Here is an 18,884-nt window from a genome sequence, read left to right on the forward strand (position 1 = left end):
ACACGTGTATAGCTGGGTGGTGGTGGCATGCGCCTTTAATCCCAGCATTCAGGAGGCAGAGGCAGGTACATTTCTATGAGTTTGAGGCCGGCCTGGTCTACAGAGTTAGTTTGAGGATGGCCAAGGCGACACACAGATAAACTGTCTCTCAAAACAAAAGAAAAATGGGACAAAGTTATTAATTAGTGATACAGGTTCTCATTTACTTATTTTTGTAGTATTTTATATTCATGAATATTTAGATTTTTGTTTTATTTTTGTTTCTTGAGATAGGGTTTTACACTGTAGCCCAGCTTGACCCAGAACCGCTGAATAGTTTTGACTAGCCTTGAACTCAGCAATTCTCCTGCCTCAACCTTTTTAGTGCTGAGATTACACTTAAAAAGGCAACAAGCCTTTTACATTGTAGAGTTTTATGTGACCATTTATCTCTTTGTTGCTTTTGCCTGTGATATAATGGTTACAAAGTCATTGTTACCAGGTCACTTTCAGTATTCTGATTTGAGTGTGTGTTCTTGTGTGCAGGTTGCATGTCTGTGCACAGAGTGTGGAGGCCAAAGGTCTGTCTTGAGTGTCATTTGCTAAGAAACTCTTAACTTTGGATTTTTGTTGTTTGTTGAGACAGAGTCTCTTCACTAGGCTGGAGTTCCCTAAGCAGGCCAGATGGACTGAGCTAGCCTGTGAGACTGAAGGGGTCTTTTTGTCCTGACCTTCAGCACTGGGTTACAAACCCTTAACGCTATGCCTTTCTTTTCCACGGGGTCTGGAGTTAGAACTCAGGGCCTCATGCACACTAGCCAGCACTTTACTGCCGAGGGACTCCCCAGCCCTGATTTAATTTTTAACATTTAAAAATTGGGGATTGTTGAGGTAGCTTGGTGGGCAAAAAGCTTTCTATGCAAGCCTGGAGTTCAGTCTCCAGAACCTGCAGGAGAGACTGGTTCCCGAAAGTTGTGCTCATCCACACATGCGCTTGCATTCACAAACTCAAAGTAATTTGAATAAAATACAAAGGTTTTAAATATTTAGGAATTAGATATACTATCTTTATCTCTAGTTGGTATCTCTAACCCCTCTTTGTCCTTTCAACAATATTAATCTTTATTTTGGGATATACTTAAGGGTGAAACAAACATGAGTGGGGCTGTTAAATCATTACCCTTGTCTGGTAATTTAAATATGAATCCATTTTATCTAGATAAGTTAAATGTCTCCGTATAGTAAACAACTGTTGTTTGTGACAGGGCAGGTTAACAAACTGTTTTGTTTTGTTTTTGAGACAGGGTTTTTCTGTGTAGACTGGGCTGTCCTGGTCTCTCTCTGTAAGCCAGGTTGACTTGGAACTCAGAGATCTGCTTGCCTCTGCCTCCTCAATACTGGGATTAAAGGCATGCGCCACCATTGCACAGCTCAAACTGTATCTTAAGTGATGTGGGACGTCTTTCTGTATATGTGTTGGTTTTATTGAATAATGCATAAAGCTGTTTCGGCCAATGGCTTAGGCTGGAATCCAAACAGATATGTATAGAGAGAGTAGGCAGAATCAGAGAGACACCATGTAGCTGCTGAAGGAGACAGATGCTGGAACCTTACTAGTAATCCACAGCCTCGTGCCGATACACAAGATGAATAGAAATGGGTTAATTTAAGATATAATAGTTAGCAAGGAATATGTCTAAGCTATTGGCCAAGCAGTGTTGTAATTAATATAGTTTCTGTGTGATTATTCAGGTCTGGGCGGCTGGGAAACTAATGAGGAATTTCCTAACTACACTTAAGGAAGCAGCTCCTCTAAATTGTATTTCAAATTACATTTAGTAGGTTATATCAGTTTTTAGTTAAGGGATATTATGAACTGCACGACACATGCAACTGAATTTGTCTTTATTTGACTGGCAAGAAAAGGCAAAATGGTTATATAATTTGTTTCATTTTTATCTATTTTATAAAAGAAATTCTAAGCCTTAAGGTTGATAATGATAATCGATCATTTTGGCAAGGGTTTGGGAAGGCATGCTTATGTATAATGCGTGTGTATACAAAGTGTGTGTGTATGTGTGTGTGCACATGCATGCACATCTGTCAGTGCATGCACATGTGCCATTGCACACTTATCACTGTGTGTGCTTGCGCGCGCGCGCGCGCGCGCGTGTGTGTGTGTGTGTGTGTGTGTGTGTGTGAAGGTCTGAGGATAACCTTGAATGTCAGTTCTTCCCCTTTTGTTTTTCTACTGTATATGCTTTTCGGTCTCCACCTCCCTCTTCCCCATAGGAGTATTGCGATTGCAAAGTGGGGATTCAAACTCAAGTCCTCGTGCTTGCATGGGTGTGGTTTTACCCACTGAGCCTCTGGAAGTTAAGATTTTTTTCTTAGTGCTTTGGAGAAATATCTAAATATCTTGGTTAGTACATTTTTGGTTCTGCTTTGCATTATTTTGTCCCCAAATCGGAATTTAGTTATGAATTCTCAGCTATGTTTCTCCTTTATTATTCTATAATGGCCAGTTGTCAAATAAGTATAACTGATCGGTGCTAGTGTATTTTACTGCATACATTCTCAAAAACTCCTTATTTTTCTGTAGCAGAAAGGGCATTTCTGGGGGCTGTAGGAATAGCTCAGTGGTTAAGAGTTCTTCCAGAGGTCCTGTGTTCAATTCCCAGCACTCACATGGTGGCTCACAACCATCTATATCTGTAGTCCCCATGGGATCCAATGTCCTCTTCTGGTGTGCAAATGTATATATAGGCAAAATACCCATATACATAAAAGTTTATAAATTAATTAATTAATTAAAAAGAAAGCCATTTCCAAAATTAGCGACTCTTTCCTTATGAACTATGTTTTAATGTTAATTTGAATATTTTCATTCTATGAACATCACAGTTCTATTCACCTTCCTGAGCTTATAGTCCCTCTTCTCGGCAGCAGTTGTTGACTTTGCAGAAACCATTGGTATTTATACTTTTTTCTCTCCCATGTTAGAGATGGAACCCAGGGTGTATGCTGTAAGCGTTCTATAACTGAGCTGTGTATGTACCTAATTTAATCTGATCTTTGTGTGACTAATGATCTTATGCCCAACAGTATGCTGAGTTTGTAATTTGTTTTCCTGCACAGAGTGACCTGCTTTCCTCTTTTTTTGCAACCAATGTTGTCATCAGTTGAGTTAGTGTTAAGGAGCTGTAATATAAAGTGAACTAAGATAGCAAAATTTCTGTTACAGCTTACATACATTCAAAAGCATTTGGTGAAATTGAGGTCAGGAAAAATGATAAAACTGGATTTGTTTCTTTTTTAAATTTTCATTCATTTATTTTGTGTATGAGTGCCTTGACTGCTTGTGTATCTGAGTATCATGTGTTTGTCTGATGCTCAAGGAAGCCAGAAGAATGTGTGGTATCCTCTGGAGTTGAAGTTACAGGGAGTTGTGAGCCACCCTGTGATTGCTGGGAATTGAGCCTGGGTCCCCTAAAGAGCTGTCAGTCTCTTAACTGATGAGCCATCTCTCTAGCCCCTCTCTGTATTTGTTTTTGGTTTTTCGAGTCAGAGTTTCTTCTCTTTGTAACAGCCCTAGCTGTCCTGGAACTAGTTCTGTAGACCAGGCTGGCCCTGAACTAACAGAGATCCTCCTGGTTTTGCCTCCTGAGTGCTGAGATTAAAGACGTGTGCCACTACTGCCTGGCCATATTTGTTTTTTAAAAACATGTTATTAATTAATTAAACTTTATATTTGTGTACGTATGTGGACCTCAGAAGACAGTTGGAGAAATCAGTTCTGTCCTTACACCCTTTGGATCCCTGTGATTGGGCTCCAGTCTGCAGGCTAAGCTGCAAAGCTCCTTTATCCACAAAGCCATTTTGGCAGTCCCTAAATTGTTCTTTTTTGATTTTTTTTTTTTTTTGACAAAGTTTCTCTGTGTAACCCTAGCTATCCTGGAACTCGCCCTGTGGACCAGCAGGCTGGTCTCAAACTCAGATCCAACTGCCTCTGCCTCTTGAGTGCCAGGGTTTAGGTGTGTGCCACCACCACTCAGCTCCTAAATTGTTCTTTTAAAAAGTACCGGTTTCTGCTGGGTAGTGGTGGTACACACCTTTAATCCCAGCATTCAGGAAGCAGAGGTAGGCAGATCTCTGAGTTTGAGGCCAGCATAGTCTACAGAGCAAGTTCTAGGATAACCAGGCACGTGCGCACGCGCACACACACACACACACACACACACACACACACACACACACACACACGGAGAAGACACCTTGTCTGGAAAAACCGAAATCAAACAACAACAACACAGTTCTAACAAGTCAGAAATATATGAATCCTGTCATCCTGGATCTTTAGATAGATGTACTATATAATGTTTGTGAAATATATGCAGAACTAAGTTGAGTATTTGAGATTGGCTGAAGTGCCCCAGTGGAGCAGATTAACATGCTGGTTTCTAGATACTGGTTTTGCTATTATTTTGATAACTTAAAATTATCCAGTTTTGTTTAAAGAAAAAAACAAACGTTTAAGTTTCTTAAGTAATGGACTTTTGTATGATACATATAGTTAAATACCACTTCTTGGTAATTTATAATGTTCCAGGTGCTATTCTATTTCACAATACTAATTCTGAACAATGATGTGCAATGTTAAAATTTTTATGAGTTGTAGAAATTTATTCATTGCATTCTTCTTCATGCAAGCCTCTTTTCTGATATTGCTGTGTATTTATACTTAAAATCAGTCGTTAAAATCCTCTGTTGAATCCTGGTTTTTGTTTTTTGTTTTTTTAAATTAGAGAAGAGTTTATTTGGGGCTTACCGTTTTAGAGGGTTAAAGTTCATGACCATCATGGCAGGCAGCATGGTCCTGGAACAGTAGCTGCGAGTTCACATCTTGAGATACAATCACCTAGCAGAGAGGCGTGGGAGGGTGGAGGATGGCTAAATCCTTTTTTTAAATCACAGAGTAGAAAGTTAAATTAAAAAGTTAAAAATAATTATTTTTCTTATTATTATTACAGCTTTACCAACAGGGCCGCTTATGTCAACTGGGCAGTGAATTCTGTGAATTGGAAGTTTTTGCTAAAGTTTTGAGAGCTTTGGATAAAAGGTAAATTTGTGTGCATGTGTACTGGCTTTCACGCGTTCGTCTCTCCTTCCTTCTGAGTCTTACGTGGCCCAAGATGGGCTTGAGTTTTGAATTTGCTAAACTTCTGATCCTCCTTTATCTCCTTCATGAGGCTTGAATTACAGATTGGAGGAGACAGCCCCCCCCAATAAAAAGACTACTAAAACATATATACCATAAAATTTGTTACTTATATACCATTTCAAAATGTATGATTCAGGGGCTGGAGAGATGGTTCAGTGGTTAAGAAGACTGATTGCTCTCCCAGAGGACTCAGATACAATTCCTAGCACCTATAGGACAGTGCCTATATGAAACTCTAGTTTCGCGGGTACAGTATCCTCTTCTGGACTTCAAGGACAATAGGCATACATGCGGGCAAAACAATCATCATACACATAAAATGATAAAAATAGAATATAATTCAGTGATATTAAGTATACTTGCCTTGTTCAGCCATCAGTGTAACATGAGGGGCCGGCTTGTTGGGGTTTCTGTCCGGCCCAGTACCCCAATAAGCCAGCAAGTCCCAAGGAAAGTCACACACAAGACTCCATAAGATTATAAACTGATTGGCTCATTAGGTCAGGCTTCTTGTTAACTCTTATAACTTATGTTAGCCATAATGGCTCCGTACCTTTTTCAGCTGGGCAGGTTACATGCTGCCTCTTTGGTGGTCTGCGCGCAGGAGTCGCTGAGGAACCTCCCTGATTCCCAGAATTCTCCTGTTCTCATTGCATCACCTCTACTTCCTGTCTGGTTTTCCCGCCTATACTGCCTGCCTGGTCAATCAGCGTTTTATTAAAATATGATTGACAGAATACAGACAATTCTCCCGCATCACATCAGTAATAGACATTTGCAGAATGTTTTCACCATTAAAATTTATAAGTAGACAAAAGACTACTGAATACTATGGTGGCAAGTTCCATGGAGTGGGACGATAACTCAGTGAAAAGCTTTGAAAGCAAAAATAAGAGTTATACTTTATTTGAGAAAAGGTCAAAGAACATATTTTTACGTTATAAATACACATAAAGCTCTTAGTAAGGGGTTTGATACTTTTAAGGCAGGGTGTCATGTAGCCCAGTCTGGCTTTAGATGTTGGTCTTTCTTTACCTTACACCTTACTGAGAGATATTCTCTCTCTTTCTCTCTCTCTCTCTTTTTTTTTTTTGAGATAGGGTTTCTTTTGTAGCTTTGGAACCTGTCCTGGCACTCACTCTGTAGACCAGGCTGGCTGCCTCTGCTCCCAAGTGCTAGGATTAAAGGCATGTGCCACTACACCTGGCTGCCAGTGTCTTTCTTAGTGTTCACTGCCACATATGCCAGGCTAGCTGACCTGTGAGATTCTAGCAAGTTTCTTATTTGTGCCTCCCATCTTCCTGTAGGGCTGCACTGGATTTCTAGTCCTTGTACTACTGTGTCCAGCTTTTATGTGTATGCTAAGATGCAGACTCGTTGTCAGGTTTGTGTGGCAAGTGCTGAGCCTTCACCCCAGCCCCATTGTCTTATTTTTGGAGTATATTTGATTTTTAAAAAATTATTTTATATGCATTGGTATTTTATTTGCATGTATCTCTGTGTGAGGTTGTTGGATCCTCTGGAACTGGAGTCACAGACAGTTGTGAGCTGCCATGTGGTTGCTGGGAATTGATGCCTGGACCTCTGGAAGAACAGCCAGTGCTCTTAACCACTGAACCATCTCTCCAGCTCCAGTATACGTGATTTTTAAAGCTAGCCCTATCCTTAGGTACCATCAGGTTACAGACTTAGCCTCACTTACCTTGTTTTGTTTTAGAAAACAATGGTATCATATTTAATAGAGGAGCTGCTATCTCTAAAGAGGCAAAATCATTTGCCTCTCCAGAATCACCTTTCTCTTCTCTTTCAGACATTTGCTTCATCATTGTTTTCAGGCTCTGATGGATCATGGTGTTAAAGTTGCTTCTGTTCTGGCCTACTCATTCAGTAGACGGTGCTCTTACATAGCAGAATCAGATGCTGCAGTAAAGGAGAAGGCCATCCAGGTTGGCTTTGTGTTAGGTAAGTAATGGGAAAGTAGAGGAGTGTTCATTCTATAATGACCTTGAGTTAAACCTTCTAACGAGGGTTCCCTGCAAGAGTTCCCACAGTCTGCACAGGCAGATTGTGAGCAACTGTCATACCTAGGTATCGCCTATTCAACTTGAGCATGTAAGTGGTGTCTTCCTGAACTCTCATGGCATTCCAGCCCAGTACAGTAATAGTATTTGCATATGCAGAAGTAGACTTAATGAAGTTGAGTAAGTGGATCAGCTCATAACTTTTAGTGAGCTATGTTTAGAATCCCCGTCTCTGTGATCCCAAAGCACGCCTTTCTGCTGTGTCATGCTGTCACCAAATTCTTTAACTGCTTACTGTATGCTGTGACATGAGGCTGAAATCTTTTTAGGGCCTTGTTTTTGTTTTCCAAAATTAGGTATTTTTATTTTTTTGTAGAAATACTTTATAAGCAGAAATCACTTTAAAATATTCTGGGAAGGGATATAGACATATATCCCTTTATATTTATTTATATATATACCTACTTACATATATAAATATTGTGATAATTTTATAATTTAGGTAGTTTTCACAATTATACAGAATTAAAAGTACATTTTAGGCAAATATTTCTTCAAATTATTATTCCCACTTTCTGTGCTGGAGATCAAACTTTTCCAAAGTTAAAAGTAAGATGTTAATATTATTAATTAATTATTTCATATTAATATTGAGTGTTTGAGTTAGGTGTTTTGTTATAAACATGTCATTAGTAGCTTACAGTTTACTGAGTCACTTAATGTTACTGATTTTCTTGCTCTTCAGGTGGATTTCTTTCCGATGCAGGCTGGTACAGCGATGCTGAGAAGGTTTTTCTGTCTTGTCTTCAGTTATGTACTCTACATGACGAGATGCTTCACTGGTTTCGAGCAGTGGAGTGTTGTGTGAGGTAAGCTTAGAGTAGATCCTATGATTAGGTGATACTTAGCTATAGGGATACTTGGTGTTAGTGATTTGGGCTCAGAATTCTGGGTATACTCCCAACAATTGACTAAATCTCTTAGATGGTAATTATGCCATGTTTTCAGTAGTCCAGTCTCCATCTCCAAAATGTTATTAACCTGCTACAGACTGTGTGTGTGTGGAGATAGGGTCTTTCTGTGTAGACCAGGCTGCCCTCAGACTCACAGAGATCTTCCTGCCTTGCCTCCCAAGTGCTAGAATTAAAGGGAACAACACCATGCCCAACCTATTTTGTTTTTTAATACAGTAAAAACCTTCTTGAACTGTTGGGTAGGAAATAACTTGAACCCAGATTAAAGAGAACATGAATCTCATGTAGTTTAATTCCTTGAAGTCCAAAGATAAGTAAAAAGACACTAAAGGAAGATAGTCGGAAATTTAAAAAATAAAATAAGAAAAACAAAGAAAGAAAATAGTGGTATCTCAGTGTTTGGGGAAAAAAATAGTGTACCTCACTGATTTCCAGGACAAAGGAAAACATTTTCAAGTCCAAGAAGACCCAGGGTCCTAATATACTAGCAGATCTTCCTGTCAGTCTACAGATCAGAGCTAGGACTTTGGATAACCCGAGTCAGTCACTGGCAAGGGGAACGGCATCCCCTCTCTTAATACTGCTTTAAATTAGCAACAGCTGACCTCTCACTCCTGTGCGAAAGTTGTCAGTACTTCAGAATTAAAAGTATGTTTCAGGTCAATATTTCTTCAAAATATTCTTTCCTCTTTCTGTGCTGGAGATCAAACTTATTGATAAGCTTAGGCTTTGTCATCGAGCAAGAGGAGGAAGAATGCTCACAGAAAGAGCTGTGTTGACTGCCCTCACAGTGATTTCTTCCTTAGCTTAAAGCAAACTAATTAAAAAAAAAAAAAAAGAGGGAAGCTGCAGATAATACAGTTAGAAATCAGAATTGAGATTTGTCTCAAAAAAAGAAACCGCTGAGGAGATAACCCAGTGAGTTAAGGGAGCGCTAGCCCTGCAAACACAGAGACTGGAGTTCAGTCTCCAGCACTTAGGTTACAGTAGGTGTTATAGGCATGGTGGCACATGTCTGAATTGATAAGCTCTAGATTTAGTGAGAGATTCTCAAAATGCAAAGTGGATAGCAATTGAGAAAAGCACCCAGTCTTGACCTCTGACCTCCACGTGTACTTTAGTACTCATATACACATGTACACACATACAAGTTTTAAAAAGGAGCAATAACCAGAACTCCTAGAAACTTTTGTCAATCAGAGGACAGTATCAACACAGTGAAGCTGGTTCTGATGGTTTACTTCTCAATGCTCGGGGGACATAGCAAGATCCTATCAGTCTCCCTCTTTTCTTTCTACCCCTCACCCATATTATCCTTATTTATTTCCTTTCAGTCAGGGTCTCACTATATACCTGAGACTGGCCAGAAACTGAGTTCTCCTACCTGCGCCTCCTGAGTGTTGGGAGTACAGGGATACACCACCATTCCCATTGACCCATCTTAAAGACAACCTGCAGTATTACAGATCATGTATTGGGCAAGGGTCTAGTATTTAGAGTGTATCAAGGAGTACAACTCAACAACAAATGACCCAATGTTTTTTTGTTTTGTTTTGTTTTTGTTTGTTTCTTTGAGACAGGGTTTCTAAGTGTAACCCTGTCTGTCCTGGAGCTCTTTTTGAAGACCAGGCTGGCCTCAAACTCACAGAGATCCATCTGCCTGCCTTTACCTCCCAAGTGCTGGGATTAAAGGTATGCATCACTCCACTTTACCCCTGCCCAAATGACACTTTTTTTTTTTTTGAAAGTAATTTTATTAAATTATAAAGAGTTTCCATTTACGCCCCTCCTCCCAACGCCCTCCCACTCCCCCCCTCCCTCTTCTCCTCCCTCTTTGTCCCCAAGGGCAGTCAGGGTCTCCTGCCCTGTGGGAAGTCCAAGTTCCTCCCCCCTCCCTCCAGGTCCAGGAAGATGAGCATCCAAACAGACTGGATCCCAAAAATCCAGTATATGCAGAGGAAACCAGTCCCAGTGTCATTGTCAATGGCTTCTCAGTAAGACTGCAGGCCAGCCACATTCAGAAAATCCGGCCACATTCAGAGAATCTGGTTGGATCACATGCTCGTTCAGTCACGGTCCATCTGGCCTTGGTAAACTCTCATTAGATCCGACCCCTTGTATCAGTGGGTGATAGTATCCCTCGCAGTCCTTCGTCATTTTCTTCCTTCCATTTGGATCTTGGGGGGCTCAGTTCCGTGCTCCAACGCGGGCCTCCATCTGTATCGTCATCCAACGCCAGATGAGGGATCTCTCTGGGAAGAACTGCTCAGCAGGGCAACAGGGCTAGCTGGTCTTCCCAGGACTCAGGAGACAAAGGGCCCGCAGCAGTGGGGGGAGGGGAGGGGTCCCTTCCCAAATGACACATTTTTAAATAGGAAAGAGATTTAAGTGGACACTTTGCAAAGAAACGGTGTAAATTGCCAATGAGCATATGAAAAATATTACTAATAGTATGAATCATCAGGGAACTCTATATCAAGTCAGATAAGGTACCTCCTCACATGTACCAAGGGCATATAAAATTTTGTCCTAATGAAGTAGAGATGAGCTCTTGCCCATCCATATCCTAGGATGGATTTCCAGCAATGCTAAAGCAAGCAGAAAGTTAAGTGGTAGCGAAGATGAAGAACAATTGCAAGCTTTGCACACTGGTGCTGAGTGTAAAATGATACAGCTGTGCAGTATACAGTTTAGCAGTTTCTCAGAATCTAAACATAGAATTACCATATGGCCCAGCAGCTGCATTCTAAGGTACATATCCAAGAGCATTGAAAGCATAGACTCGGGCCAGAGAGACTGCTCAGTGTTTAAGAGCACAATTTTCTTTTTCTTTTTCTTTTTTTTTTCTTCCTGAGACAGGGTCTGTGTACCCCTGGCTGTGCTGGAACTCGCTCTTATAGACCATGTTGGCCTTGAACTCAGAGATCTATCTGCCTCCCAAGTGCTGGGAGTAAAGGCATACTCCACCACCTCCCTGCAATACATACTATTCTTACATAGGGCATGAATTTCATTCCCAGTACCCACATCAGGTAGCTCACAACTGCCTGTAACTTCAGCTTCAGGACATCTGATACCCGTCTGACCTCATACATAGACATACACATGTACAAGTAAATATGTAATAAAAAATGAAAGAAAGCAGAGACTTGAGACTTGAATGCTATGTCACAGAGCCAGAAGCTAAAAAGAATTCAAGTATCTGTCTGCAGATGAAAAGATACTCAATTCTGTGTGCTGCAGTGTGGAAGAACCCTGAGAATTTTACCCTGTGAGAAAAAAATGGTAGATATATACATGCATGTATATAAAACAAATTTATAGCAGAAGTATATAGTATAGAAGTAAATTTATATTTTATACGTCATGATTTTTATGTTTATGTTTACCATGTAAAAGTATATAGTATAGAAGTAAAGTATATAGTGCAGAAGTAAATTTGTATTTTATATTTCATAATATATTTTATACTTATTTACTATATAAAAGTATATAGTACAGAAGTAAGTTTATAAACAGTAAAAAGTTACTGAGGACTAGGTTAAGAAAGAATGGGATGTCAATAGTTGGGAGTAATGATTGCATGGCTTGATAAATGTAATTAGTAGAACTGAATTAATTATATACTTAAGCATGGTTCAGGTAGGATGTAATGGCACATGCTTGTAATCCCAACACTTGAAAAGTGCAAGCAGAAAGGTCCCAAATTAGAAGCCAGCCTAGACTATACAATGAGAACTGGTTTCAAAAGAAAACTGAATTTCATCTTATATATTTCATTAAAATCCAAAAACTAGAATTAAACCCTTAGTGTCACTGTCTAACTTGTCCCCTAATCAATCTGTCATTTATTTTAAAAAAATATTTTTTTTTTTTGGTGCTAGAAATCAAACCCAGGGCTTCATGAATCTTAAGCACTTCAACCTTTTATTTCTATAAAAATATATTAGATCTTAGAAAAAATGGTATATGATCTTAGAAAACATAGGAAGGAGAGAGACTCATTTCCTCAGTTTGCTTTCAGCCTGTGCTGTTCTTTTCACTTTGACTCAATACCTGACAGAAACAGCTTAAAGGAGAAAAGATTTCTTCTGGCTTACGTTTCAGGGGTTCATGCTGTTCATGGTAACTTGACCCCATTCTGTACTCACAGATAAACGTGGTAACAGAAGCAGGTTGGAACAGGAGTGCAAAGAATCAGGACAAGTTGTAGCCCCCAAGGATGTGCTCCTAGTGACCTACCTACCTTTTTCACCTAGGTCCTACCTGCTTTTCACAGTGTCCCCGTAACACTATCATGTCATTCATTAATCCATTGATTAGTTCCCAATTCTTATGGTCTGTCTCTAGAAACCCAGAGGTTATGCTTTATTAAGTAACCTAGGCATTTATTAAGCCAATTAAGTTGACAGTTAAGATGTTCACATTGTGTATTTATGTGTGTGTGTGTGCGCGCGCGCGCGTGTGTCTGTCTGTCTCCATGTCTGTTTTAAGACATTGTCTCACTATGTAACCTGATTGACCTGGAACTCACAGAGATCTGCTTGTCTTTTGTCACTGGGGTACTGGGATTGAAGGTGTGTGCCATCACATTCATATCATTCCATATTCATTTTATCTGTCTGTCTTTGTTTGATTAGTTTATCCAGACAGGGTTTCTCTGAGTGTAGCTCTGGCTGACCTTGAATTCACAGAGATCCAACTGCCTCTGCCTTCTGAGTGCTGAGATAAAACGTGTGCACAACTGCCACCTGGCAGTATTTATTCTTTTAATAATTTATTTTTATAACTAATTATAAATGATATATTTATAGTTATAAATAATTTATTTTTAAATTTTAGATTTGTTTAAATTTTATGTGTATGAGTGTTTTTGCCTGTGTGTATATATATGTGTAGCATGTAGGAACATTGATTGCAAAGGTGAGAAGTGGGCCTGGGGTCCCCTGGAACTATACTTACAGGTGGTTGTGAGCCACCATGTGGGTGCTAAGAATTGAACCCAGGTCTTCTTCAAGACTAGTAATCACTCTTGTTTTGTTTTTTGAGTTAGGGTTTGGTTTCTCTGTGTAACTTTGGAGCCTGTCCTGGAAGAGTAAGCACTCTTTAATTGCTGAGCCATCTCTCCAGTCCCTTAGTTTTGTTTGTTTGTTTGTTTGCTTGCTTGCTTGTTTTGAGCTAGTCTTTCTACATAATCCTGGTTGTCCTAGAAGTCACTATGAGACCAAACTGGTCACAAACTCACAGAGATCTGCTTGCCTCTGCCTCTCAAATGCTAGGGTTAAAGGTGTGTGCCACCATATCCAGTTTAGTCCCTTAATTTTTTAAAAAATTACATTTACTTTTGTATTTGGTGAAGTGGGGGCAGGGAGTTGAGGTACATGCAGCAGTGTTCATGTGGAGGAGAGGACGCTTGCAGGACTCAGTTTTCTCCCTCCGGCATTTGGGCTGTAGGTATTGAACTCGGTTGTTAGGCCACTTTTACCCTCTGAACCTTCTCAACAGCTGGTATTATGTAATTTGTTTTCGTCCCATCTGTCTGGTATGGATCTAGTAATTTGCTTACTCTTTTTTGTTTATTTTATTTTATTTTTGATTTTTTTCGAGACAGGGTTTCTCTGCAGTTTTAGAGCCTGTCTTTGAACTAGCTCTTGTAGACCAAACTGACCTCAGACTCACAGAGAACCGCCTGCCTCTGCCTCCCGAGTGCTAGGATTACAGGCGTGCACCCCTCCCCCCTTAGTCTTTTTACAAATTGTTTGTGGGGCTGGAGTGATGTCTCAGAGGTTAAGATCAATTCCCAGCACCCACATGGTGGCTCACAATCACCTGTAATGAGATCTGGTGCCCTCTTCTGGCCTGCAGATGCAAATGCAGGCAGAACACTGTATACGTAATAAATAAATAAATCTTTTAAAAAATTGTTTGTATTTGTTTGTGGAGTGTTTGTGTATATATTCATGTGTTTGCGCGCATGTGTGAATACATATGTGAATCCATGTAGAGTCATCAAGTCTTCCTTCACTGCTTTCCACTTTATTTGCTGAGGTAAGGTCCCATCTAGCTATTGAGTTTGCTCCAGGAATCTCTTGTCTCTCCCTCTGAAGAACTGAAATTACAGATTGCCACCAGGCCTACCCCCTTATTATATAGGTAGGTTCTGGGGAATCCAAACTCTGACCCTTGGGTTTCATGGCAAACACCTTCTCCACTGAGACATCTTTCTAGCAAGTTTTCATTTTATTTTGACTCTGTGGTATGCAGGTGCACGTGAATGTGCACATAGGCTCACATATGCCCTGCCTCTTGTGTGGGAGTCAGAGGACAACTTTTTAGGATTCTGTTTTCTTGTTCCACTAAAACCTGGGGACCAAACTCAGGTCATCGGGTTTTACATGAATCACTGCCTTTGCCCTTTGAGCCATCTTGCCAGTCCAGCTCTTCTGTCTTGCAGTAAATATATTTATAAACTGAATGACTACCATGTTTGCTTTTTTCTCATTTGAAACTTACATAGTTTGACATGGTAAACAATAGTTGCTTTTTAACCCGGCATGATGGCATATGCCTTTAATCTCAGCACCTGAGATGCAGAGACAGGAGGATCTCTGTGAATTTTAGAACTGCCGGGACTATGTAGAGACCTGTCTCAAAACAAACAAACAACAACAACAAAAATAAAATCAGTTACTTTTTGCAGTAGTGGTTGATAAGGGAGGTGTGATTTCACATTGTTAATTGTGAAAGTGCAAATGGGAACCTTGGCAACACACCCTTTGCTCAGACCTATGAAATGCACCAGAAGTTTCTTGGCTCTTCCATCCTGCTTGCTCTCAGCCCAGATGGATATACAGAGCCTAATGGGTCTCTGTATGTTTAGTGTATGTTTGAACAGACCACCAATGGGACTGGAGGAAGCACCAGGCAGTGCCTTTCTGGCATTAAATAGTCTTATCTCTTCATGTGCCAGTTACTCAGTAATGGCCAGAAATGATCTTCCTCCTGGAGTACTCATGGTAAATAAAGGGCATTAACAACTCCTGATTTCCTTGAGAGAGAGAGAGAGAGAGAGAGAGAGAGAGAGAGAGAGAGAGAGTGTCTCATGTATACCAGGCGATCTTTGAACTGCCTGAGCAGCTGAGAATTACCTTTAACGTCTGATCCTCATGACTCCACTGTCCAAATGCTGGGATGGCAGATCATACCACCGTGTCTAGTTTATGTGGTGCTGAGGTTTGAACCTAGGGTGTTGTGTAATTGGAGGTTTCTCTCCAGCCCGCCAGTTCCTGAATAGTCACTCTGAGGCTTAATATTAATTACAAACTGTTTCACCTATTAGCTCAGGCTTATTTTTAACTATCTGTTACAACTTAAATCAATCCATTTCTACTATTCTGTATTTTACCATGATGCTTGTGGCTTGTTACATCATGTCTTGCTTCTCCAGCAGCTGCTGGTGTCTCCCTGACTTCCCTTTTTCTCTCCAAATCTCTTTGAATTTCCCACCAGACTCTATTCTGCCTTGCTTTTGACCAAAACAACTTCTTTATTAACCAATGGTAATAACACATATCCACAGCATATGGAGAGACATCCCACATCAGTATCATGCATGCTAAATAGGCATACTACCCAGCTGAGCCACATCCTCTGTAGCATGAATTCTAATTGTTCTTAATAATAAAAACCAGGAGTCAGCTATCAGGGGTGAAAGCTGAAGGATCGGAGAAGCAGAGCAGTCAGCCACTAGAGAGTTCTTAGCTCTACCAATGCTCAGACCGAAGGGGTGATCCTGTCTCCACGAATCCCCAAACTGAATGCTCTCACTGTGAACCTCAGACTGCCTCTCTGGCTGAATCCTCAAACTGAATTCCTCCAGCTCCTGTTTCCTCCTACCTTATATTCCTCTCTCTGCCCAGTCGTATTCCTCCTTGTCTCCACCTCCCTAGTGCTGGGATTAAAGATGTATGACGCCCTCATACTGGGATTAAAAGTGTGAGCCACCACTACCTGGCTTTCTTTCTCTCTGAGACTGGATCAATCTTGAGTAGAAGTGTAAGGTAGGTGACCTTGAACCTAGAGATCTTTCTGCCTCTGGGAGTGCTGGGATTAAAGGTGTGTGCCACCCTGCTGCCTGACCTCTATTTCCTAGTAGTTTATCTGTACTCTGATCTTCAGGCAGGTTTTATTTGTTAGATTACAAACAAAATATCACTACAATCCTCAGCCCTGTTGTTATTTTGTATTTGTATACAAGGTCTTTCTACAGTACCCAAGATGGCCTCAGACTCATTCTGTAGCCCAAGCAGGTTGTAAATATGCACGACTTGTGCCACCAGCCTTACTCAAGTATCTGTTGATTGGGTTTTGTTTTTCTTTTTCTTTTTAAATATTTTTATCTGTAGATGCTTTACTCTTAAGTTCATATTCTGCTCAACCTTGACTGCCCTGTTCAGAAATACAGTCATTTCACCTACCATCTAGAGTATCTAGATTAATTCTCCTTCCCTCCCTCCCTCCCTCCCTTTCTCTTCTCCAGTGCTAGGGACTGAATTTAGGGCCTCACACATTAGGTAGGGAGGGCCTCTACTGCCTAGCTGTGCCTGCTTCTCACATGGTTTTGACAGTTTTATTATTTAGGCCTAGCTCTGCCTCTAGAGTACTGATATTAATGCCCTGATTGGTTTTCTTTTAAATGTCTTTTATGTCTTTATTGCCTCTGGGTTCTAGGCATTTTTAGAATGTAGTGGCCTTGTAAATAGACATTGCATTCAGCCAGCACTATAATAGATAAGTATTTGTCTTAAGAACTATTCTTGTCCTATAGTCTGTAGATGTATAGTCTACTGCAGCCTAGAGTTTAGTCTCCTCTAAAGCATGTTGATAGACTTGCATACTCATTAGGTTGTTAGCAGGTTAAACATTATTTTGTATGGTATACTCAGGATTTTCTGCCACAGAGGGTATAGGACAGATAGGTATCACCATTGTATCATTGTGATACAGTAAGCTAAAATGAACACTTAGGAAGCAGCATGGATGAGAGCAGTGGCAGCTGATGAAGTGATCCACAGACATCCAAAAACTGAGAAAGAACGGTAATGGCAGGTGGTAATATGTCAGATTTGTTTTTTATTTTCTTCACTATTTTCTGCATTGTATTTGAATTTGGAACAAGAAGAATTCCTTTTTTTTACATGCTGAATACACAAAATACATTAATATTTAGAGAACAGAATGAATCAATGAGATTCATCACAAGAAGTTCTCAGCATTATCAGCAGTGCTGTAGATAGAACAGTTCTTTCTAGTGCAGCCTCATTTCTTGTGTCCACTGTCTTGTCATTTAGGTTCTGCACCATTATTTTAAGAGGTTGTCAGGGACCAGGTGGTGGTGGCTCATGGTGGGAGGCTGTGAGTTCAGGGCCAGCCTGGTCTACAGAGCAAGTTCTAGGACAGGGTCCAAAGTTACACAGAGAAACTCTGTCCTGAAAAACAACAACAGCAAAAAGTTATCAGGGTCACTATGCTGGAAGTACCAAAAGTAAAAGCTTTTTTGTCTTTTCAGGTTGCTTCATGTGCGAAATGGAAATTGCAAATATCATTTAGGTGAAGAAACATTTAAATTAGCTCAGACATACATGGATAAGTTATCAAAGCATGGCCAGCAAGCAAACAGAGCTGCTCTCTATGGAGAACTATGTGCACTTCTATTTGCAAAAAGCCACTATGATGAGGTAAGTTGGCTTGTTTTGAGACAAGGTCTTTGTAGCCCAAGCTGCCCTTAAATTTGTGGTCTTCCTCTATCACCCTATCAAGTGCTGGGATTGCCGACCTGTGCCACACTGTGGTGGGGTAAGCATTTCAAGGTAGCTCCCTTTGGAACAGGATAAGCCAGTCTTCTCTTACCTGTCTTCTGAGTTACATTTCAGGTATTGGGTGATCCTTAGGGTTGTTGTTTTGTTTTTTTGGATAAAACAAGACTTGGTAGCCTGAGGCTCAGGCTCCTGAGTGCTGAGATCAGTGCTGCTCAGATCACAGGTGTGCACCACCACTCACAGCTTTCACGTGCTAGGTTCCTGTCGTGGTTTCATTGCAGAATGGAAAAATACTTCATTTGCTTTTTGGGTTTGTTTGTTTGTTTGTTTGAGACGGAGTTTCTCTCTGTAGCCCTGTCTGTCCTGAAACTCTTTGTAGACCAAGCTGGCCTCAAACTCACAGAGACCATCTGTGTCTGCCTTCTGAGTGCTGGGATTAAAGGCATGTGCCTTTAATCTAAAAGTAGATTTATTAAATAGATTTGTTAAATGTAAAAATAGATTTGTTTTTGATTGTGTTTTCATGTATGTCTGTGTGTTGCTGTGTGTACATGAGTACAGAGGAGGCTAGAAGAGGGTGGTGGACTCCAGTTACTATGGGTAGTTGTAAGCAATCTGATGTGGACACTGGAAACAGAATGTGGGTCCTTTGTAAGGCCAGCAGCTACTCTTAACCACTGAGCCATCATTCCAGCCATTTTTCATATGTATGCATGTGTAGATGTGTAAGTATGCATGTATCTATTCACATGCTTGTGAGAGCGTGTATGTTGATAGGTGCATGTATACATTTGTATGCATGTGTGCAGAAGAATGATACTGGGAATCTCAATCACTGTTTCAGCTTGAGACAAGACCTCTCAGTTAAGCT

The 18,884-nt window shown here is 40.4% G+C and overlaps 1 protein-coding gene across 1 annotated transcript in view; it reads left to right on the forward strand.

Annotated features, from left to right (window-relative positions):
* Appbp2 (amyloid beta precursor protein binding protein 2) overlaps positions 1-18,884 on the forward strand; it is a 47,867-nt gene that overhangs the window by 11,899 nt on the left and 17,084 nt on the right. The window contains exons 2-5 of the mRNA XM_048446741.3: positions 5,010-5,098; positions 7,011-7,162; positions 7,967-8,090; positions 17,764-17,932. Of these exons, the coding sequence (XP_048302698.1) occupies positions 5,010-5,098; positions 7,011-7,162; positions 7,967-8,090; positions 17,764-17,932 (534 nt within the window). The remainder of the gene's footprint in view (positions 1-5,009; positions 5,099-7,010; positions 7,163-7,966; positions 8,091-17,763; positions 17,933-18,884) is intronic.

The sequence above is a fragment of the Myodes glareolus genome, chromosome 9, assembly GCF_982192425.1.
Source record: "Myodes glareolus chromosome 9, mMyoGla1.1, whole genome shotgun sequence".
NCBI lineage: Eukaryota > Metazoa > Chordata > Mammalia > Rodentia > Cricetidae > Myodes > Myodes glareolus.